The 24916-nt window shown below is 45.7% G+C and overlaps 1 protein-coding gene across 5 annotated transcripts in view; it reads left to right on the plus strand.

Moving 5' to 3' along the window:
• Positions 1 to 24916, plus strand: part of ADAMTS17 (ADAM metallopeptidase with thrombospondin type 1 motif 17) — a 255794-nt gene that overhangs the window by 195772 nt on the left and 35106 nt on the right. For 3 of the 5 annotated variants that reach the window (XR_016018253.1, XM_074317645.2, XM_074317646.2), the window contains one exon: positions 1276 to 1411. Coding sequence is in view for 4 of the 5 variants with exons in the window: in XM_074317645.2 (XP_074173746.1) it covers positions 1276 to 1411 (136 nt within the window). In the remaining variant the exon portion in view is untranslated. Of the gene's footprint in view, positions 1 to 1275; positions 1412 to 3069; positions 4304 to 24916 lie in introns of those variants that run through there. The other 2 variants (XM_074317647.2, XM_088789326.1) reach the window with 2 other exon arrangements.

Genomic DNA, 24916 nt, shown 5'->3' on the forward strand with positions numbered 1-24916 from the left:
TGGAACAGTGAGCAGGCTCCCCTCAGCTGGGGGTAAGGGGAGAGCTGCTCTGTCACTGCTGTCCCAGTGGCATCCTTTTAGGACGCCTATGACTCCCAGCTCCCTGACACAGTTGTCAGACCTGCAGCCAAAACTGAAATCTGCCTTGAGGTGCCCCCGTGCTTTCTATACCACACAAGGCTGCAGCTGTGGACAGGGGGCGCTGGCAGTGGAGCTCAGGACTCCGTAACATTGAGTGGTCCCTGTGTGACAGATTCCCCAGGAGACAGACCAAGCAAGGAGTCCGGGGTCCAAATAGTTGTGCTTGACATTCTATTACTCTTTTATTGCCACCAAATAATAGTCACAACAGGAATATAGCTAACATGGAGCGTTAACCCCCTGCCAGGCTCTGCTCTGAGCCCTTTGCCTGTATCAGTTCATTTTAACCATCCCTTGAAGAACCCTAAGGCACAGGGAGGTTAAGTGAACCAGTCCGGTAGGGGAAATTGAGGCACAGAAGCGTGGTGGCTTACTATTGATACTACAATCACTGTCATCATGATTGAGCCAAGTCTGAACCCAGACAGCCTGGCTCCAGAGCCCACCCACCTACCTCCCAATCATTTGCCTCCTTGACAGAGCCAGGGCCAAGCAGTGGGTAGGGTGCTTTGGGAACACCCAAGAAAATGACCGCATCCAGCCAGGGGGACAGGTTAGTACAACTTCCCCAAGTGCAGGTGACTTAGACACAAGTAGCAGTTGGCTGGCTAGCCAAGTGCTCAGCTGGGCGCTAGAATGCCTGCCTGGAGGAGGCAGGTCTGTGTGTGTCCTTCGGATCAGCCTCCCTCTTTCTCACTTCTCCCCAGCAAGTAGAAATTCCATCATAGGAAGCCACGATCTCTGGTGAGAGCTGGTGTATGGGTATTTAATCAAGACCGGACCTCCATAGACTTGGAACATACACGAGAGATTGGCAATTGTGGGTGGAAATTAAAGACCCAAATCAGAACTTTGGCCCCAGTGAATCCCTAGCTGTCCAAGGACACAGATGATCTGAGGTGTTGCCTCTTTCTGATCTTATTCTAGAATTTTTCTCCTGCCCCCTACTGCCCTCAGCGTGTCTTACACACCCTCACCACTAAGGTTCTGGTTCTCCCTCCCTGGTGACCAGTCAGTCACTTATATGACAAACCGATCAAATGACGCACCGGAACGCTCCTCCATAAGTATGAATGGGGCCTTCCCAGGTGTGCACAGCTACAGGCCCTCAGTTTCCTGGGGTTTGGTTTCCAGGGGAACGCAGAACCATCGTGTCCTGCACGCGAATTGTGAACAAGACGACCACTCTGGTGAACGACAGTGACTGCCCTCCAGCAAGCCGTCCAGAGCCCCAGGTCCGAAGGTGCAACTCGCACCCGTGCCAATCACGGTAAGGAGCTGCGTTCTCCCGCATGGGCCCTCCAGGGTGGGGACAGCCACACACACGAGTGGGGGTGGTGACACAGTCAATACCGTAGTACCACTCTGGGCCATGTTCCTGCGTAAATTGTGCCTGCTCGAAATAATGCATCTCTGGCTGCTAAGCCAGAACTCTGATGGAAATGTACAATGCTAGCTAGAGGGCACCTTATGGGACACCAGCCGTGGGGAACATCTATCTCATGGAGAAACACTAGCTATTGTCATACACTTTCAAATGGTCCATGTCAATGCCCCAAGTTACTTTGTCTTGAAGAGAAAGGAAATCAGCGTCAGAGTGGGAATGCCCCTGAGTAAGTAACTGCGCACAGGTTAGTGGTATGGTCAGCCTGTGTCGGTAGCTGAAATGAATGCCAGTGAGTACAGGTCTCGGTGTTCACTCTTTGGAATCCATCAGACCTTCTGTTCCCAGCTCCAGCTCTCACGGCCATGTTTCTCATGTGCCATGAAGTGAATTCTCTTGGGCTGTCAGCTGAGATAAGTTGTGTGAGATGTGGCCGTCAGTTAAGACTCCTTATTTCTATCACATTTTAGCAGGATTTTGCATAGAACTGTGACTCTAGTATATTGGGTTCTGCTCTACGTTTGAGGTACTTGGTTTGTGTTTTGTGGTTCTGTGTATCATGTTGAGGCATGTTTACCTTTTGTAAAGAGGCTGCGTTGGGGTTTCGTGAGCTCAACGTGTGCCATTTGCCTGGTGCAAAACATTTCACAAAGTATTTGTTGTTTTTTTATGCCGACTCCCTTTGCTTTGTGAAGCTGGTAAAATGTGTGTGAGAGAGGGAAGACAGGAGGGAAAGTGAGAAGCTGAGACTTGTTTCCTTCATTGTATGTGTTCCTTAGCACATTAAGAGTTAAATTCTACCCTGATGCTGAAGGTTGCGAGGAACCGCTCAGTTTTGGAAGCTTCTTGAGCGTCTTGGGCATGAGCAGCAATCCCACAAACTCATCAGTCGATCAATCAATCAATCAGTCACACATATGGGGCCAAAGAAGGAAGGACTTGCCACTGTGTAGACTCCAGAGTCACTGCTCTTGAAAGCAGAGATGGCCTGGTTCTTGTGACATGATTAGAAAGAGTTTGTAAAATATGTTCATTATTTTTAATATTGAGTACATGTTGAAATAATATTTTGGATACATTGGGTAAATGTAATATTTCTGTGGTTAAAATGTTCACCTGTTTCTCTTTTAATGTGGATAGCAGAAAATTAAAGTCACGTAGGTGGCTCACATTTTATTTCTATTAAACAGCACTGCTGTAGATCGACATAGCATTCACAATGTTCAGGATACAATCCAAACTTTTTAGACATACACAGAAACAGAAAAATGTGACACATACTCACAAGAGAAGGTGGTTAGTTAATGGAAACTGACTCCAAGATGACACTTATGTTGGGGTTAGTAGACAAGAATTTCAAAGCAGCTATTAATAGTTATGCTCAAAGACATAATGAAAAATATGGTCATAATCAATGAGCACGTAGGAAATCTAAGCCTAAAAAAAATGAAATGTTCTGGAAAAGAACCAGATTTTAAGCGTGAAAACTACAATATCTGAAATTTAAAAAAAATTAAAAAAATGTCGTTCATTGAGTCTAACAGCAGATTGGAGATGATGGAAAAAAACATCAGTGAACTTGAAGATAGAAGAGTGAAGATAGAAGATTGGAAAATATCCAATCTAGAAAATGGAAAGAAAAGATGGTTGACAATGATGGAGACACCGTGACCTGTCATACAATATGAACCATCCTCACATAAGGATAATTGGAGTCACAGAAGGAGAAGAAAAGAAGACTGGAACAGAAAATAATCACTGAAGAAACAATGACCAAAAATTTCCCAGAGTTAGTGAAACATAGAAGAGAGGTAATCAGTTCACATCTTGAGTGTTTCAACTAGATTCCAGATGCATTCAAAGCTCCATAGCAAAGCCCCAAACATTACCCCAGGTGGGCCAATGTAGCCCCTTTATGATTTTACCACCCACAGATCTGCTAGCGGGGGACTTCATTGCACTGCAAAACTCTAACCAGAAAATCACGTAGGAAAACACCGAGAAAAAAGTCGCATAAACAAGCACCAGTTATCAAAGGTGCGTACTCTAAAAATGAGTGCTTTGGGGCTGCTCTAAGCTTGAGTAAAGAACATTGAAGGTGTGTATATGGCCCTAGAATGCTCATGGCCAAACCCTAGTCTTGCAGTCTCATTATGTTTGAATACAAGTTCAAGCCAAACACGCTTTAGACTAAAAGTATTAATAACAACAGAGCACATTCTTAGTGTTTCCTTAGCACCCTTTTTCCTGTAAAGGGCTAGATAGTAAATACTCTGGGCTTTGCAGGCCACATATGGTCTCTGATGTCTACTTTTCTTTGTTTTATAATCCTTTTAAAAACGTCAAAGTTAGGGCGGCTGGATGGCTCAGTTGGTTAGAGCGCGAGTTCTGAACAACAGGGTCGCCGGTCCGATTCCCACATAGGCCAGTGAGTTGCACTCTCCAAATCTAGATTGAAGACAATGAGCTGCCGCTGAGCTTCCAGAGGGGCGGCCAAATGGCTCAGTTGGTTAGAGCGCGGGCTCTCAACAACAAGGTTGCAGGTTCAATCCCCACATGTGATGGTGGGCTGCGCCCCCTGCAACTAAAGATTGAAAACAGCAACTGGACTTGGAGCTGAGCTGCGCCCTCCACAACTAAACTGAAGGACAACGACTTGGAGCTGATGGGCCCTAGAGAAACACATTGTTCCCCAATATTCCCCAATATTAAAAAAAAAAAAAAAAATGTCCAAGCCTTTCTTAGCCCGTGGGCTGCACAGAAACAATCTGCAGGCCAGGCTTGGCCCTTGAGCGATGGGGGGGCGGGGGGGGAGCGTTTAATGGCCCAGCCTTAGGTTATTACGTACTCTTGTTTTGCCCACTGATATGCTGGGACCATAATTTCAGCATGAACCTGAGGTCTGAAGGTGCTGCCTCATGGAGTGCATTCTCTTATTATACAAAAAAGGGCATGTTGCCGTATTTACTTTTTTTTTTCATTAAAGTTTATTGGGGTGACAGTGGTTAGTCAAGTTACATAGGTTTCAAGTGTACAATTCTATAATACCTCATCTGTATATCACATTGTGTGTTCACCACCCAGACTCAATTCTCCTTCCATCACCATATATTTGATCCTGTTTATCCTCATCTACCATCCTCCCTTCCCCCTTTCCCTCTGCTAACCACTAAACTACCGTGTTCTCCCGAAAACTAAGACCAGGTCTTATATTAAGGTTTGCTCCAAAAGACGCATTAGGGCTTATGTTCAGGGGGTGTCATCCTGAAAAATCATGCTAGGGCTTATTTTCTAGTTAGGTCTTATTTTCGGGGAAACACGGTATTGTCTGTGTCTATGAGTTTTTGTTTCTTTATTTATTTGTTTTCTTCCTTTGTTGCTTTCAGTTTTACGTCCCACATGTCAGTAAAATCATATGGTTCTCGACTTTTTCTGTCTGATATATTTTGTTTGTCATCATAATCTCAAGATCCATCCATGTTGTCACAAATGGCAGTATTTCATCTTTTCTTATGGTAGAATAGTATTCCATTGTGTATATAGACCACATCTTCTTGATATCCAATCATCTATTGAAGGACACTGATTGTTTCCATGTCTTGGCCACTGTAAATTAAGCTGCAATGAACATCGGAGCACATATATCTTTACGGATAAATGTTTTCAGATTTTTGGTGTAGATACCCAGGAGAGGGATTGCTGGGTCATATGGTAATATTGCCCAGTTGTTCAGTCCTCTTTTTAAAAGCATCCAGCATGGCCCTGAGCACACAGTACAATGTCAGTAATTTCATTCATTCCACGTCTTTACTGAGCACTTTCTCCTTCACCAGGCCCTGTTCTAGATACCAAAGTATTTAGAGGTTAGAAAGACAGACAAGGCTTTGCTCTCATGTAACGTGATAAATATTAGGTTTTCCCCTACCCACCATTCTCCTTTCTGTCCCACTGCCTTCCATTCCCTTCCCAACTCTGTAAAGTCATCAAACTTAACGAATGAGTGGAATTTCCAAAAGCAGAGGAGAAAATAAACTTGGTAAAAGAGAAGACAGCCCCTGAAAGTTGCTTCAGAGCCTAGAAAAGAAATGCCTGTGTACGCCTGCTTTAGGCTGGTTTTGTTTGTTGGTTTATTTATTTTGAACCATCTGATTTTGTACTGTTTCTTTTTTTAAATTGTTTTAATTTTCAATTTTTTAATTTTTCAATTCCAGTTGACATTCAATGTTAATTTCAGGTGTACAGCATAGTGCTTAGACATTTATGTAACTTATGAAGTGACCACCCCAAAGTGATTCATGAAAATGAAGTACGATGGCTCATCAAAGACTACTTATTGTTTGGTTAAAGGAATGTGTGATCCGATAGATTTTAAAACTGTTCAAATCCTAGTTTTATTTATTTATACACACACATATACATATAAAATATACACATACATAGGTATATACAGAGGGTGGCAAAAAATGTATACACATTTTAAGAAAGGAAAACTGTATTAAAATTGTAGTACTCAATGTATACCGATAACAAAAGATGAATGCAAGTCATGTGTCACGTCTGCAATGACAAGAGGTGCTCAAAGTGGTTCCCATCAGCGTCCAGACACTTCTGATGATGGTGAACTACTGCTTGAGCAACGCTGACCACAGTGGCCACTTGTAGACATTTTTGGCACCCCTGGTATTATGTACCGATATTCTATATGTAATATATACACCCACATATTTAGACAATAAAACTTGATTTATTGTGTAGCATGACCTAGTTGTCGTGAGTCTTTATTAAGACTCATGGACACAGGCTAGTAAGTAAAGAAAAGTGAAGAGATTGACCTTAGAAAATGAATTCTAGGTAATCAGAAAGAGATTTAATCCATAAGTAAAAACTGAACCTGGATAAAGGGGTGAGGGTCGGAGATGTGGAGAACAAATGGCAGCTCTAGGTGAGGTGGCAAGAGTGGGACACAGACGCTGTAACCTGGAAGCAGAACCCAAGAGCCTGATTGTGTCAACTCCAAGAAAGAAACCAAAATGCAACTCACTGTTGAATCTGGCAAGGCGAAAGAGCCTTCCTATATTATTGTTACTCTTTGACCTTTAAAACGGCAGAGATGTTTGTCTTTTTCCCGTATATTTTCCTTTATTTCCCCTGATCTCCCTTTAATTTTCTTCCACCCTCTTTTTCCATCAAGTTCCCGGCAGTTTCCTTTACCTTCCCGATTGCACGCCATTAGCACCTCTTTATTCTAATCCTGCCCTGAGCTCTGTGGATACTTCTCCCAAACCCTGCCATAACCATATGGAGTCTGGAATCTGACACACAGAGCAGATGGCCTCTCTCCAGCATCTTGCACACCAATGCAAACACATCGGCAAACCTGGTCCCGACATTGGCAGGAGAAGCAGAAATCACAGATCAGCTCAGCTGTTGTGACTGCGGCCAGCGACCTTCACCTTGCTGACCATGGTCTATAGGGAAGAGGGTCCACCATCATCTGGCCTCTGAAGAGTGATGCTCTGTATCCTCCCCAAATAGTCATGGAGCAAGGAAGTGGGCTGTGACAGGGACATGGGCTCGTTCTGGAACACAGAGCTCATACTCCAGCAGATTTTAATGTTTTTGCAGACTTTTAGAGCTTACTGGCCACTCAAAAGTCCATTCCAAGTGATTAGACATTTCTCTATAGTATTTATGAACTGAATTTCCTCCAGGCAGTACATACTGTACTGTATATTGCATTAGGGTGATTCAGAAAAGAACATTAACTATCTTACTGGCAATTGAATTGAATCGTCATCCGTACGGAAGTGTGTTTGGATTTTAAATTTGTCCTCTTTGCTCAAATATCTTCACCAGGATTGCCTTGTTTTGGGTTAAAATTGAATGGAATCCCTCATGTTTTTATGAAAGCATGTTCCGTGTGTGTGTGTGTGTGTGTGTGTGTGTGTGTGTGTGTAAGTGTGTATGAGATCATGACTTAAGAATGAAGCCTACAACATGTGGACCTTTAGGCACAGCCAAAATCTGAAAAGATACCATTGTTTAATCCATTTCTACCTAGTCTGAAACTGGAAGCGTTTCTTTCCTTTGAAATAAAATAGATAAATCTAATCGTCACTCTTCCACCCAGCATGACTTGGATATGGGAAGGGAGAGGAGGTCACCCTTGTGCTGCCCTCTTTCACCACCCAGGTGGCAGAACCGTAGCCCAAGACTCAGGACCACTCAGAGACTCGGAGGGCAAAGCCGGGTTGTACGTTCCTCTCGGTCAACAGGGTTAGTCTGGGGACCTCCAGAGGGGCTTCCCTCTCTCAGGGTTGGCCACTCGCCAGACACCGGGACATATGGCCATAGACCGGGGATGAGCAGCGCCCCGGAAGCCATATGAAACACAGAAAAGGTAACCGAGGAAACAGTGGTGACCAGCACCATACCTTCTTTATGGTATGCGGATGGTGAGGAGAAATTTCATGCAATTCCGGAACATTTTCCAACGCTACCCAAATTCCAGAACCTCCCTTGTATGGAAAAGAAACAGTAAAGTTTGGAAGCCTTTCCTTGTTTGTCTAAATTAGGAAACATTCCGGATGGAGAAAGAGAAAACATTTCAGCGTTGTCATGAATTTTTAAATTCTGTTTTCTTCTTTTTCTCCTTCCTTAACCCTTTGATCATTTGAACATCTCTCCCTTGATCATTATACAAGACAAGAGAATTCCCAGGGAACTGTTTCGCAAGTAGCAGAATTCTCCTGTTGAGAAATGCTTTGCATGTTGACCTTGGGGCCAATGAAGAAATTCGCTGCCTTCCTGACTTTTCTGAGTAATAAAATATGAAGAGCAATGAGCATTTGCTCAATGTTTGCATTTGATTTTTAGGTCACAATTACAGGAAAGCAAAAGTAACTGGAAAAGTTCACACTCAGTCTGAGCAACAAAAACAATGAAGATCAATGATCCATCAGAAATGAAGGGGAAATATGTATTCTCCAGGTTCTGGAAAAAACATCAGATCACAGAAGGACAGGCTCTGCAGTAAGGGTGGACAATGGGGGCTTCCTAACTTACAGACTCTCTAGGGATATTTCAGAAATGAACTTGGGATGTGCTCTGTGGAAGCCTCCAGAACAGTCCTTTCCCTTGGGGGCTACTGCAGGCCACTGCTGGTAGAGCGTGTGCTGGCTGGGATCCCCTACAAGAATGAATAGTCCACAGATAAGCGCAATTTGTCCTAGGGAAGAATTATTATTTTCTTCTTACAGCTGCATATTTATATACAATGACATTGAAAGTAAAAGAATGGAAAAAAGGCATACCATCCAAACAGAAACTAAAAAAAAGCAAGAATGCCTATATGAATATCACACAAAATGGATTCTAAAACAAACAAACAAAAGTTTCTAGAGTTAAAAAGGAGCATTTTATAATGCTAACAGGGGAATTCACCAAAGATATAACAGTTATAAACATATATACACCTAATGATAGAGCCCTAAAATACACAGAGCAAAATCTGACAAAATGAAGAGAAAAATAGTTCAACAATAATATTTAGAGCTTTTAATACCTAACTTTCAATAATAGATTTTTCAAACTAGAAAAAAAAAATCAACAAGGAAATGTAAGATTTGAACAACATTATAAATCTACTAGACCTAACAGCTATCTATAAAGCACTCCACCCAACAGCAGCAAAATACACATTCTTCTTATGTGCATGTGAAACATTCTCCAGGATACACCATATTCTAGGCCATTAAATAAATCTCAACAAATGTAAAAGGACTGAAATAATGCAAAGTATATTCTCAGACCATAATGGAATAAAATTGGAAATCAACAACAGAAAGAAATTTTGGAAATTCACAGATATGTGGAAATTAAACAAAACACTCCTAAATAACCAACAGGTCAAAGGAAAATCATAAGGGAATTTAGTAAATACTGTAAGATGAATAAAAATGAAGACACAACTTGCCAAAGCTTAGGAAATGCAGCTAAAGCTTATAAGCTATAAATAAGTTATAGCTGTAAACATCTATATTAAAAAAGAAGAAATAGTTTAAATAAATAACTAACCTTCCACATTCAGACATTGGAAAAGAAGACCAACTAAACCTGAAATAAGCAGAGAGTGGGCTAATAAAGATAGAACAGAAATTGATGAAACAGAGAATAGAAAACCAATAGAGAAAAATCAGTGAAACCAAAATTGATTATTGACAAGAACAAGAGAACAAAAATTGACAAACATTTAGCTAGATTGACCAACAAACAAACAAAAAAGACTCAAATTACTAAAATCAGAAGTGAAAGAGGGGACATTACTACAGACCTTGCAGAAATAAAAAAAAATTAAAAAAAAAAAGACTATAAAGGAATACTATGAACAGTTGTATGCCAGTAAAATAGATAACTAACATGAAATGGAGAAACTCCTAGAAAGTTGCAAATTACCAAAACTGAATAAAGAAGAAATAGAAAATCTGAATAGACCTGTAACAAGTAAAGGGATGGAATTGCTAATCAAAAAACTGCCCACAAAGAAAAGCCCAGAACCAGAAGTCTTCACTTATGAATTCTACCAAGTACTTAAAGCAGAATTAACTCCAATGCTTCACGAACTCTTCCCCAAAAAATAAAAGAGAGGGGAACACGTCCTAACTCATTCTAAGAAGCCACTGTGACCCTGATACAGAAGTTGACAGCATCATTATGTATAAGAGCCAAAAGGTAGAAACATGGCAGATATTTGTCCACTGAAGAATGGACAAAGCAAAATGTGGACTATCCATACCACGGACTATTATTCAGCCATAAAAAGGAAAGGGATACTGATACATGCTACAACATATTAGGGTGGTGCGAAAGTAATTGCAATTGAAAAGGTTAAAAATTATTGCAAAAACCACTATTACTTTTGCACCAACCTAATATATGAACCGTGTGGTGGTTGGCTGGGGCTGAGGAAGGGTGAGAGGAAGCAAGGAAGGAAATTGATAGCTAAAGGCTACAGCGTTTCTCTTCCGCACAATGTCAGTATTCTAGATTGTGGTAAAGGCATTGAATTGTCCACTTTAGATGGTTGAATGGTGTGCTCTGTGAGTTATCTCTCAAGGAAGCTATTAAATACACAAAGAAGCAGGCGCTTGGGATTCTAACCGGAGGCCCCTGGCAGGTTCCCACGAGCACAGAGGCTGGCAGGCTGGCCCCCACCTGTAGCCCAGGTAGCTTAGAACACAGGGGGAGCTCAGGACAGCCAAGAACCTCGGCCAGAATGTCTAAAGTGTCTCCTCTCAAACAAGCATCACTGAATCTGATTTGAATAACCACCGTATCATGTCTGGGCTCTGGATCTTGTCTGTCCTCTCCCACTACCTCTGGTGGTTTCTTAGGACAGAGGATTTAATGGTCAGTTGGAGGGTGCAGTCAGTTACCCTCCAATCGGTCCTGTTTGAGTTGATCTTTCCCCTCGGCTGCCTCCCAGGCCTCCCCGTGTCCTCCTCGCCTTTCCTCTGGAAGGCTTTCCTAGTAACCAACATAGCTGCCACTCCCCAAACACACTGGCAAAGGAAACTGAAAGTCATTCTCCCTGTGCCAGCCGTCATCCTTGTGGCCTCACCAAAAAGCCACACCCTGCCATCAAATTGGATGGACCACCCAAGTAGGCAGGCCAGGTTTGCAATCAGGAGGCAGGGACCACCCTCCACCCCACTGGTGCTTTTCATGCCTCTCACTGGTGGGGGGAGGGGAACCCAGTGGGAGTGAAGGGGGCACATGTGTCTCTCTGAGCAGTGGTTTGTGTATCCATGACATGAAGAGAATAACAATTCTGTTGGGTGACCCACCTCTTTATTTACTTGGTCATTTCTTTTTGATATTTATACCATATACTACCACGTCGCAAGTTGTCTAAATAACCAAGAGATTTGACATAGGCCCCTTAATAGCATCCCCTACCCCATGTACCTCATGGAGTTTACTGCTGGACAATATGAGAAAGGGCTTTGGAAACTGAAAAGGGAGGCCAGTCTGTGGAACCAGGGACCCTCTACTCCAGGGGCTCTTCTAGGCCACACAGACCCGCCTGTTCTGGTGGCCCCAGCTCACCCCAGTGAATCAGATCCAACCCGGAAGAAAAACATGTCTCTCCCTTTCCCCTCATCCATGGTAGCTCTGCCCTAAACCCCAGCACAGAACTGTCAGGAGAAGAAGGAGCAGACCTTATGCACCATTGAGAGCACTGAAATAAGGACTTGAAAAATCTGTGGCCAAGACACCTTCAAACAAAGACGGATCATTCTTTGCGGAGTAATGTGTAGACCCCAGAAATAGCCCAGCGTTAGTATCGAATTGTTTAAGTAACTGAGTGCATCCCTGAGGGCAGCATTTTGCACCAGTTCCTTCCTAAGAAACCACTTGGATTTTCCTTAAAGACCCCACACGGGCGGGATCCTTAAGTCTCAGAGGGGCGCCTGGGAGAGCCAGCGGCGTGAACGTTGGATTATTTCTGACCATTGAGGCAAGGTCTGCATTTGTTCAGACTTGGATTTCTGAAGCCTGAGCTGCAGTGTCTCGGGGAGGGGGGCGTCTTTTTACAAATATCTCAAGTGCGTGGGGTTTCCCCACGGTTCACAGCATTATTCTCGTGTCCCCCCGGGCACAAGAGCATTAGCTGGGGGACAGGACAGCTTCTCCTGCTCCATGGACATGGCCTTCCACCTCTGCGTGCCTGCACTATGAGGCGAAAGGGGCATGGTGTCAGGGAAGGAACAGAATGAAGGACTTCCTGGGCGAGCCAAGACGTTGCCCTGGGGGGGAGGCATTTTACCTTTTTAACCTTCTCTTGGGTGGGTACGGGGTCCTTTTCTGAGAGAGCTTTTAATCCTGGAGGGATTAAGGGTGACAAGTAGGTGTTGGGCCCGTGAGGGAGCAGGATGGGAAATGGGTGGAGGGAGTGTGGCATCTGAAGCGACCCATGGCCTTTCCCGAGTTCTGCTGGGGACCCTCCCTGAGAGCCTGGGTCTTAGAGAGTAGCTAGTGTCAAAGGAAAGGGTTTGCGAATGAAATCTATTTGGCTGTATGTCGGCCAAGGCCACACGTGCCAATTCAGATAGTAGCAATGGTATGTGATATGGTGTCATTCCAAGCCCAGTTGTGGCGTCCCCTTCCCCTGGGGGTGGGGGGATGTTTCATGGTGCTTGAGATGAGACCACGTGTCTAGTCTCTGCATGACAGGGACTTCCTGGGCCCACAGGCCACCTGACCAGGCTTCTGCCATGTGTACACAGAGACGCTGGTCACAAGAGCACTTCCCACAGTGTGGCCTGTGGCAAGTTCAGAGGGAGGAGGGACTCCGCGTCACATCCCAAAGGGCAGTGCCGGGCCATGCATACACACACGGGGCTCATGACGGCATGGCCCGTCACCGACACACATTTGCACCGTTTTGTCAGGAGAATTTTGATCTTGGAAGACAGTCTTCCTAGAGCTTCTAGAGACAGGTGCTGCCAGCAGGAGGACCCACCGCCCTGCGAGGTGAACTGCTCAGAGTGTCCAAAGGCCTCCGCCAGAAACGTCCATTCAGCGGACCTCTTCTTCCCATCGAAGAGATGGTCAAGTGTGGTGGGAGGCAGGAGACCACCCAGTGAGCCGAGGACACGGCTGCAAACGGAAATCCTGCCCCACCAGCCTCCCACCTGCTCTGAAGCCATGGAAATAATATGGAAATACAAAGGAGGTGACCTGGGAGTCCCGACTTCTAAAGCTCATTGCGCTTTGTGGTTAGTGAAGCAGAATGCTAGTCAGGAAGTGTAGCCGGTGAGGGTTTTTGACCCCAGGCAACAGGTCCTGAATCTGAAAATGTACCAAAAGATAAGTGTCTAGAGAAAGGATGTGGATGGAGTAGCTCCCATGCGGGAAAGCAGGTCTTGGGGAGTGCATCTTGGCGCCAGCTCCAGAGGACACTCCCTCCAGGAGCCGCTCCACCCAGGAGGTCTGACTGGCCTGGCTTGGCTCACATGCTCTGTAGGGATGTGGTGTAGACACGCAGCGGAATCCTGAGGTGTTCTTACCAGAAGAAGGACGAGTGCTGGGCAGGTGAAAATGGCAGACACCCTAAACACGTGGAGACATGTTCATGTCGTGACCAAACTGAGACAAGGCAACACCACCATCCAACAGGCACTGTCCAGCTAGGATGAGAGCCGGCAAGTCTATAAGCAGGAGGGCTACTGCCCTGGAAAATTCCTCTATCCTGGTAAGAAAGGCAGCCCAATGGGAATGTTACTCTTGGACGTGAACTTTTCAACATCAGCAGCTATGTGATTCTCAAAGCATGAGAGTTTTTTTCCAAACGCTTTGTGACTGGGTGTGGTACAACCTGTTACCCAATCCAGGCTTCTTCTGGTTCTTTTAAGCCCTCAATTGTACCGACACAAGTGCCAGTTCCTGCAGTGTAACCCGATCAGGTGTCATGACGGAAAAGAGATGTCGCCGGGTCCAGTGACGTCATCAGCTGAGGGTTCGGCTCTCGTCACTTGTCCTTCTGCTTCCCCACCGGGAATTCAGGTTGTTCCTATAAATACCAGAGCAGCTTTTTTGTTTTTTTCCTTCAAAGGAATATTTGAACATGAATTTATTGTAAAAACAGAGAATCTTAAACCTGAGAACTTGTGTTCTTCTTGATAAGATGTGAATTATGGAGGTGGCAGAAATCCAAGGATGGGTGGAAATGAGCCGGTCCGTTCCTGCATGTGAGCAGTAAGGAGAGGAGAGACGGGCTGGGAAGTTCGTGTGGTCACCCCCTTTTACAGATGAAGACTTTGAGACACTTAGTTGTGAAGTAACTTACCTAAGGTCATACCCGTAGCAAGTAGAACTCAAACCAAGATGTTTCTACTTTAAATCTTACAGACTTTCTGCTACCCCCGTCTCATGTAAGAAACAGTGTAAGTTGCTTCTGTCATGGCATGAAAAAGAACTCCAGACAAAGGGAGTCAGCAGATGCCATTACAATGGACTTCAGCTCAGAGGGGGGTTGAGAAGGGGCTGCGGTGGCTCCTTCTCTGCGAAACACACAGCCAGAGGCTGGAAGTTTGAAATTGAACACTAGAGAAATTTCACTAAATGCTGTGTAGTCGGTCAACTTTCTGGCTTGTTCTTTGTGTTATCTGGACCCGTGCTGGAAAAGGAATGAAAATGCAGGAATTCAGCCACCTAAGACAAGAGGTTCAAATAAGAAGGTGATTTCCCAGGAGGCCTGTGTGTGTGCCAAATGTTGGGGGCAGGGAGAGGTGCTGGCAGGGCTGCTGTCCTCTGAATAGCAAGGCAACTCACTCTTGACCCCCAGCTGGCTGATGTCAGGCTCAGAGACGCTGGGAAGGGACCGTCACGCTCTCTCACTGCTGAGCAGTGGCACATGTTACAGGGACTGGACTGGTGAAAGGGTGTCTGTGTCCCAGGTCTGAGATTTTCTGGGTACAGAGCTAAACCTGCCCCTTTAGGGATCAAACCCATAGCCTCTGACACCGCCAGTGTGTGGCCAAACCATGAATTCACCAGGGCCAAATGCCACGTATAAGCAGGACACCTCTGTTATAATAATCTGTATAGTTCTGTTTATTCCTTTGTTCATTGTTCCCCATCTTTTTCTTGTTCTGTTCTCCACAAGGGCAAGGACCCTTCAATACCCTATTCAGTCAGCAAATACTTGAAGAGGGTCTGCTGTGTGCCAAGTGGCCATTGGGAACTTGGGTGTACTGCTTTCTCTCCAGTGCCCATCAGCATCCAGAGCTTAGGAGGGATAGTAAGGCATTTGAACACATGGGTTATTTAACACTGGAAGAGGGAAAGTGCCTCTCAGAATTCTTCATTTCCCTGGTCAGTGACATTGTGTTGAAATGAGGCTTCATTCTAGCGCCATGAGCATTTACCCATTGGGGGGCAAATATCTGGCCTGGACAGGTGCTCCATTAGGAGGTCAGGAGCTGCTTTGGGACCCTAGTGTGTGTTTGATTGTCCCCTGTTAAATCATTCACCTTCCCTCAGTGCAGTCTGTGGTGAACTTTATGCCATGTCCCACAAGCCACCTTGACTGGACCTTGACCCGACTCTGACTTAACCTTGAACCCACAGCTCAACCCAGTAGCCCTTCCTTCTCATTCCACTCTCTCCGCATCAGTTCCTGCAGAAATCTCTTCAATTCTTCCTTCACCTAGTCGTGCTTTACTCTGATCTTTGTTGAAATAGATTTGTCTTGGAGTTGGGAACGGAAGATCATTGTATCCTTATAATGCAGAGGATCCAAGGCAAACGCTGTGTTAGGCTTGTAACTAATCAGAAAATTAGTGAAATGCTCTCTCTCTATATTACCAAGGGACAGCCTCCTGGGGGGGTGGGGGGGGGTTACTGAGATCATGGACTCCATTGAGGTGATTGCAGGTCAGGCCCAGTCAAGTTACGAGCTGCAGTCAAGTTCCCTGATCTCGCCGTCGATAGGTTGGGAAGTTCACCTCGCTCATAGACGTCTTGAGAAGATTAGGTGAGGTAATGACTATAAATCCCTCCGTCCCGTGTAAGCGCTAGGTGCATGCTAGCCAAAACCATCGTCACTGCTCAGCTACAAATCTGTATTAATGACAAACATCAGCCAGCTGTTGGACCCCAGCATTTTATGGATTATTCCTCATTTCTTAAGACACTACACACACACACACACACACACACACACACACACACACACACACACTTTTAATACAGTGTATAACTACATAATTTAAATAACCTATGCTGGTATTTTTCAGGTAATAAAAGAATAGGGTAAGGGCCTAGTGTATGCTAAGGTTCCCTTTCTCCGCAGAACAAGTTTGTATAATTTATATATGTATTTCAGGGTAAATTGAAACAGCAGGAAGGTCTCGAGTGATTCATTTCTAACCTCATGAATGTTTCTGAGCTCTATGTTTGTGAACTTCAGATAATATTATCAGCAGGATGGGGGTAGGACTTGCGGAGGAAAGAGGATTATGAAAGGGTTTCCATGTCATTCAAACCCCACGATTGGGTTACGGGCTCGGTGTGTGACTGGAAGCTTTGCAGATGTGGGGTGCCCAGGTGGCTCGTTACAAACCAGGCTGGAAAGATGGTTTGGAGTAAGAGTAATGACGTTAAGTTTGATGGGGATGGATGTAGAATGCCGGATCCTGCCTGCTTTCTGCCTGCTAACTAGTGTTTGGAATTAAATACCACTGAAGGAAGGAGCCTGGTGAAATAGAAGCACATAATTTCCAAGAGGACTCCCTTACGGCATTAAGGGCAGAAATTAGCACCATGGAGGTAACGCATGTGTGCTGGCCCACACACACCAGGCGCTGGCTCCGCCGTGTTTTTCCTTCGGAGACTCCTAATCCGCTTCCTGGGAAGGGAACGCTCCCTGGACACTTGGCAAGAGCTTTATACATATCTTGAGCACAGGAGGGGGGGAAAATTTCATCTACACCTGCCCAGTGAGTTTCCAAGGACGACCTCAGGTCCAGCCATTCTCAGACAGCTAGTCAGAAACAAGACGTGGGCCTCGGGGGATTATTTTCACGTCACAGGCAGTGGTCCTACTGTGCCAGCATCCCCTGGGGTCTTGTTAACCCGTAGATTACCGGGCCGCCTCCCAGAGTTTCTGATTCAATAGATCTAGGGAGGGGCCTGGGAATCTGCATTTCCAACAAGTTCTCGGATGATACTGGTCCCACCTCGTGTGGTAACAAAGGTTACTTAAAATTTTAACTTGAGAAGTCTGGTGAAAACGGTAATTGAAAAATGAAAATAAAATACATTTTTAAAAAGGAAGTATGGTGAGAATGAGGTCTGGTGGATGGAGTCCTGTGACTTGAATTCCACGGCGTATGCAGAAATCCTCCAGTGGAAGAAGAGTGTGGCTAATCCAGGAAGGAAAGGTTATCAGTCATCTCATCTTCTGGGATGACAAGGCCCAGAACCCAGACCTTTGAGGGGAGAGGGCAACTGGAGGTGGGGAGAGGCAAATGGAGGCTCAGACAGCTGGTCACCAAAGTTCATAGACAAGGCATCCCCACTGCTCTTCTCTGAAAAGATAAAGGATGCTGGGGAAAGGGCCCATGACTCTGACTTTAATTCTGGCAAACCAGGAAGGAGGAAGGTGTGACAGTGACAAAAACCTGGGAGCAATGACTGCCCGTGCCATTTTCAGTTCACCACACCGTTGGGAAAGAGAACTCTGAGTAAGGTTAAGCACACCCCTCGGCTTTGAGGAAACAGAAAACATAAAGGTCAAAGTAGAGCTCATTCTGATCCCTTCACTAAAGAAGGGGTCGCTACAGCTCAGCAAGTAGATGGAATTCTGGAACAGTCGACTGGGACCCCGTAATCATGGACAGACCCAACAAGACATAAGAGAGGAGACTGATACAGGACCAGGGTTACCTGACAGCTCTGGGTGAGTCAGATGTGAAGGCATATGAACGCCAGGGAAAGCAGCATGTGTCAAGGCCAAGTAGAGGATGAAGTGGCCCCTGACAGCGTGGGCCAGGCAGGCAGAGGCCTGCAAGCCGAGCCCTGCTTACAACCAAGATGGTGTTTTGTTGTTTATTAAAGTAAACTCCAAAGTAAAGAAAACTGGGGAGGATAAGCCTGGTAAGGCCCAAATGCTGCCCCAACCCACTGTTGCTTTGCAACCAGGAGAACGGGGTTAGAACTGGGACGGGGAGAAGAAAGCTCACGAAGCTTGGCGGCCAAGAATGTCTCTGAGAAGGTACAGCATGAACCCCAGGAAACAGTGTGTGTCCAAGTTCAAGAACAAGGATTCAGCTGCTGGCTTCCCATCCTAGCTTCACAATTGCCGCGGGAGGACCTCAGCCAGGCCACTCAGCCTCTGTAAAACGGGGGATACAGAGAACACTCACCTCATAAGGGCTGTCATGAGAATTATACGAGTTAATAGAAACAAGTTGCTTAGACAGTTCCTGGCACACAGTAAGTGCTAAATATGTCATTTTTATGATCACCATTATCGTCATGATTTTTTAGACGTGTGCAAAGCTCCATTTCAGGAGGAAATCCAATCTAAGTGACTGCAGAACTCCACAGATGTCACCTCCAAGGCTCTGCTGATGACCTAAGACATCATGGCCAATGGGAGAAGAGCCAGGAGTCTGAGAGTGGGTTCCAGTATCCCAAATGGATAAAAGGGCAGGTCCCCGGAACGCAGTCTCAGCCTGCTGTCAACCCCTGGCACACCTGGAGGACAGATCAGTGATTTAGACCGATGGTTTGCGTGTGCATTTTTGAAAGGAAGGCTGCGTGCTTGCTCCAAATGAGGGAGGGTTTAATGAGAACAGCCCGTGCCTGACAGACTGTCCCTGGGGGTGCAAGTCAGGTCTGCAGAGCCCTTAGCAAGTCACTGTGATAGCACTATGGGTGAACCTGGAAAACAGGAGCAGTCTGATGGCCCGTCACCATGGAGCTGCAGCTGGATCCTGGTCTCCTCTGCCTACATCCAAGGAGGCCCCTGGTGGGTCTGTCTGCGGCCCAGCCTGTGGAGTTAGTCAGCCTGTCATGACTTCTCTGGTAGGACTGTGGCGGGGATGACCATGGAATCAGGTCCACAGACACGTATGGCTGTTAAGTGGCAGGGCTCATCCCAAAACGAGGCAGCCACACTGTTCTTTCTCCCTTCTGTCACCCTTGTGGTTCCTGGGGGTGACACAGAGACTCCTAGCTGTCTGTGGGGTCACGACAGCACAGCAGACCAAGAAGGAAAATGTGACACTGAGGGTTTTATAGCTAGCAAAACTGTCCTTCATGTATCAAGGCTTTAGAAAACCAGTTTTAAATATGCAGGAGCTGAGGATACTCTATGCATGTGCCCTTCTGGAGGAATCTTCTAGAACAGGACCCGGCAAACTTTTCCTAGAGAGGGAAGATGTTAAATATTTCAGCTCTGCGAGCCATCTGATCTCTGTCATAACCACTCACCTCTATTGTTGCAGCACAAAAGCAGCCATAGACAGACCATATATAAGCAAGTGGGCAGGGCTGTGTTCTAATAAAACTTGATTTACAAAAACAAGTATCAGAAGGGACTTGGCCCTCAGGCTATAATGTGCCAATCCCTTTATGATAGGATGCTCTTCATCTAACCAAGAGATAACTGGGGGACACTTTGGTAAAAGGGCTGATGGTAAACATGTAATATGTTTAGTTGTAGAGCTAAAAGTAAAGCAAAGGCGGACCCAGAAATATTTAACAATGAAGATGTAATAGCTATGAATATTTATGCCCCAGTTATACCAGAAATAGTTGTGAATCCTAAACCACAGGAGATGCAGAAGTCAAATGTAACTTGTATTCATCTTTTGTTATTGATATATATTAATACAGTTTTTTTTCTTTCTTAAAATATGTACACATTTTTTTGGCACCCTCTGTAATAGAAATTTCTTGGGCATAGGAGATATTAATACATCACTTTCACTATAAGACAGATCAAGTGGCAAGTGGATAGAAAATAAGGAAGGATATAGACGACCTAAACTGCATAATGAATAAGGGAAGACATATGTATTGAGCACTGCACCCCGATAATAGAGAATGCACCTTTTTCTCAAGTGCACATCGAACCTTCACAAAATATGATCATGTATTTGGTCACAAAGAAAACGTCAGTAGGTTCAAAGACATGGAAATAGTACAAACAATACTCTCCGATCGCAAAGCAATAAAGTTGGAAATTGATAATAATATATTTAAGTGCAAAAGTCCCCTCTACCTAGAAATAAAAATATACAGGATACAGCACCCAAAGCTGGCAGTCACTCAAAAGTGGGGAGACCTGAGGGTTTCCACTGATATTCAACGCAGCCTGAGCATTTGAAGCTGTTCTTTCATTCACTTATTGAACAAGATTTAGCTGAGCGCCTGCTGTGTGCGATGTGTGTCCACTTGAGGCTCACCTCAGATGAAGAGGTTCCTCTCTGTTCCAGATTCCTTTGGATGGGAAAGGCTGACGGAGAAACAAGGCAGCTCCAGTCCTGTGGGAAGAGCCTGTGTCTGGGGCCACGGGGACAGATGCCCTCCTGGAATTTGTGTGCAGGTACCAGGAAGGAGTAGCTGTGTTACATCCCACCAGAGATGGGTAGACTATGCAGGGAGAGCCCCCCTTGCCTCTCGTTGGCTGTGTGATTCTGGGCAGGTCACTTCCCAGGAGTTTCCCTTCCTTCATCCAATTGGGAATCAAGAGACGACAAAAGCACAAAGCATCTGCCTACAAGAGGGTCCATTTTGCATTGTTCTTACGACTTGTTGTACTTGAAGCTGGTCAACTTAAACTGGAACACGTATTTGTTAAGGCTGCATGCTACCAAAACATTGCCTCGCTGGGTATGTTCAAAGTCAGAGATGGGGGTAAAGGGTGAGTGGCCTGGATGCTGCTGCCTCATGAACATCGGAAGACTAAAGAGAGACCTAGAAGGATTTCTGAGCTCTTTTTCCCCCAGTGCCTTTATAGCCTTAGAGCATCCATAGAGCACCTAGAGAGCAAGAAATGCCTATTCTGGTGCTTCAGTAGGCCACTGAAGCAGATGTCACCCGTTTTAGTGTCATGAGCTCCCCACTATGCGTAGTTCCGAGCAGTCCTGTCTGGTCTTTTGAATGTATCATGCATCACCTTGGACCCAGGACTTCAATGTCTTCCCTTTGGAAATCATCCAAAACTTGGACAAAATTGGCAACTATCCAAATGTCCAACAATTATGTACTAGGTAAGTACCTTGGTTCTATCTATAGGATGGGGCGTTACGCAAGCATTAAAACAATCACTTGTGAGAAAAGATTTTTGCTTCCGCTATCCAAGAGTGAAATAAGCAAAATATAAAATGATCTGTGTATGGTATGACATAAAGGTTAAAGAAAATAAGTGTAGGAAAAAAAGACTAGGATGGTGTGTGTTCTTCGGTTCTCTTGCTTTACGTTTCTACGCACCTTCCAGATTTTCTACAATGTGCATGAATTGTATTTATAATTTCTAACTAAGTACATAAAACATATGGCTATAGAAGTGATTCCTAAAATGTGTGACAGTGTAGACAGAGATGCCCCTGGAGGCCAGAACAAAGATCATTCTAGGAATGGCGGGTCCCTTCTCCATTTTCTTCATTGACAACCATGGAATTCAATTAAATTCCAAAGAACAGTTGTTGGGTCCTCAACAGGCACAAGGTTCTTTTGGGAAACTGTTCTTCCCAAGAGCTAGGAATAAAGCTCAGACGGGAATCATCCACAACAAGGCGTGATGTAGAAGCATCTTTTCTTGAAGGTGGGGACATAGGGTGGGGAGGTGGAGGGGGACGGCCGGTCTGGTATGTCCCTCTTGGTAGGAAATCCCTCCAGCCCAATCCAGTAGAAACACTTTCGCTGAACAGATACAAAGGAAGCTGTTTCGTTTTTTGTTTCTCTCTTTTTTTTTTTTTTTAAGTTTACTGGGGTGACAATTGTTAGTAAAATTACATAGATTTCAGGTGTACAATTCTGTATTACATCATCTATAAATCCCATTGTGTGTTCACCACCCAGAGTCAGTTCTCCTTCCATCACCATATATTTGATCCCCCTTACCCTCATCTCCCACCCCCCACCCCCCTTACCCTCTTTTTTTGTTTTTTTTGTTTTTAATTAAGGAAAAGAAGCAGTGTTCTAGTGAAAACGTCATCCTGACATGATACTTGCTGAATAAAAAAATCTCAAAAGTGTACAGGATGATTCAACGCCCCAGACTTAGGAAAGCCAGAAATAAAATAAATGCCTTTCCTTTCTACATGGAGGACTCAGGGACATGGTTTCTGCAGCTCATTAGCTATTCAAATTATTAACAAATTATTATTTTCAATTGAAAGTGGTTGTGGTATTCATTAGTTCCTCTCATGCCAAGGCTGTGTGCAATTTACTCAGAACATGAATTATCCAAAGCAATCCAAAGTTTCTAAATAGGGTTGGACCAGGTTCACTGATTTTGGCCCAGCCAGTGAGTCAGGGCTGAGTGGCCGAAGAGCTCCGTTACATAATTTATTGGGAACTTAATTGACACTAATTGTTGTCTCTTATTCGCTTGCCTGAAGCACATGTGCCTAGCATCTGCTGTGACTCCATGTGGTTGGGATGTTTGAACCGTTCTGGGAAGTGAAATCAAGGCCACGAATATTTTATCATGGATGTGTCCCTCTGTAACTTTTTATAGGGAACTTCTGGTGGTTTCATTAGCCAGCGGCGTTTACTATACAGTATCTCTCCAGTGTGCTGGAGCCGACGTTTAGGGTGCAATCAAACCACACTGCCTCCGTGAGACCCATCCCTGAAGAGGAGTGGGCAGTCTGTGAAGTCGACGTGTTGGGGGGCAGGGGGGGCAGAACCTGGGTTTTTCTGTGATGTGCCTGCTAAAGGCCTGAGTCAATCCAAATGGCAGGTGATAGAACAGGGTGACTATATGTGACCCAGCGCTGGCACATCCACGTGAGAAACAAATGAGGAGCCATTCGTCTCATTTCACAGACGGAAAGACTGAACCTGGGGGAAGTTTGGGGAGCAGTGTCATCGCAGACTTCGGCAGTGAACCCAAATGAGAACGGAGCCTCTTGCCTCCTAGAAGGCTCTCCTCTATAGCAAGGTGAAGATATTCTTGGGGAAAACAGCACCATTCAGACTATTTGTGGAACCTTAGTGGTACCAAAAATCACGGCGTGTGCATGTAAGACCTCCAGGAGCTCCTGGAGGGGCAGGCATATGAGATCGGCTAGTAGAGAGCAATGAGGAAGGTGCATCAGCCAGAGGGAAGAGGTCAGCCTCTCCGGTCAGGAAATAGCAGACAGTCTGAGGAGCGAGGAGTTCTCTGACCCCGATCTGGCCTAATTCTCATTTTTCGTTCGAGAGTCTCATTTCTGTTTGTTTGCACATATTCCTGAAAACGTCTGCAGTCCTTGGTGGAATGATGGGCTGAAGGACTAAATGGCAAGGTTGGGCGTTGAGTGCCAGGCCCAGGACATAAAAGACAGGAGGCGCTAGGGAGCCGCTGAAGGTTTTGGGGTAACAGAGTCACATGGCGGTTCCTGTGGCAGATGTGCACAGATTACTTGGAAGGGAAAAGAGATCACATGCAAGGAGCCAGTAGGAGACTTGTCACAATACCCCATGCCAGCGTGGCCATGGAAATGGCGGAGGGAAGCTGACTTGAGACCTCTTGCGAGGCTGGCTTGGTGGCACTTAGTGACTGTTCGGACATAGCGCCAGGGTCAGTCTGAGCTAACCTCCAGGTCTAACCCTGCATGGCTGGTCTCTGGAAAAGGAGGGGCCACTGGAATTTGGTGGTGGAGAAAAGAGGAATGGTTTGTGACCACAGCTACCCAGCACCAGAGGCGTGGTGGGGCTCCCCACTGACTCTAGTCTGTGGTCACACAGGCCCGGGTCCCCCAGGGTGCAGTCAGCATTCCCCTGCGTCCAAGTACCTCTGGTAACCACGGCATAGGTTAAAGTCTGCCGAAAAATTAATAAAAGGGAGCCAGGGAGCAAAAGAGCCAAAACTAACCCAAGCGAGGGCCGAGATACTTTGGAGAATGACGGAGGAGGAGGCCGTGGGGAAGCGAGAAGGCAGCGTGGCTCCCAGAATCTGAGCAGTCAAGGAGGAAGCAGGTAAAATCGGGCAGAGTGATTGCCCCGTGTCAGAGCTGTTGTGTGACCTGGGGGCTGTTCCAACACATTATGTTCACCCAGGGTCCTTTTAGTGCAGGAAGGTGGGCACTTCAGGACGCCAGCCACTGAGCAGGGTTTGGGTCCTGCGTCAGTAGCTGTCTCCAGCCTGGAGGTCATGTCGGTCACCCTGAGAAATTTCAAGTTCACCATGGACACGACCAGCCGGCCCACCACTTCTAATGCAGCAGCATATTATAAAACAGCAGCGATTGCAAATAGACCCACAGAGAGTGACCTGGGAGGTTATTGTCGAGGGGCCTTGCTGGCTCCTGTCTGCTCTCCAGGAGTTGGGGAGCACCTTTGGCAGGAGGGGTGCAGGAAGCAAACGGGAGGCTTGCCATTAAAGGTAGTCGTGGGTGGGGAGGCGGGCAGAGCTGTAAATTCCCTCGCTCGTAAAGCTGTGTGCCAGAAGCCTCGCAGGGCGAGCTGGGAGCCCCGTCAGCCAGCTCTGCAGGCTGGTCGTCTTGGAGCCCTGCCTGTGCCCCTCTAAACACAATGGCGGTGCAGCCCTTCCCTTCCTCACCCCCCCTTCCAGAAGACGCAGAGCTGGCTCACTCCAAGACTAGCGAACCCCCGCTAGGAACATTTTCGGAGGGTCTTAATGAAATTCTGAGCATTTTCATAGCC

Source organism: Rhinolophus sinicus, chromosome 13, assembly GCF_057876585.1.
Source record: "Rhinolophus sinicus isolate RSI-liver-muscle chromosome 13, RSI-T2T, whole genome shotgun sequence".
NCBI classification, from domain to species: domain Eukaryota; kingdom Metazoa; phylum Chordata; class Mammalia; order Chiroptera; family Rhinolophidae; genus Rhinolophus; species Rhinolophus sinicus.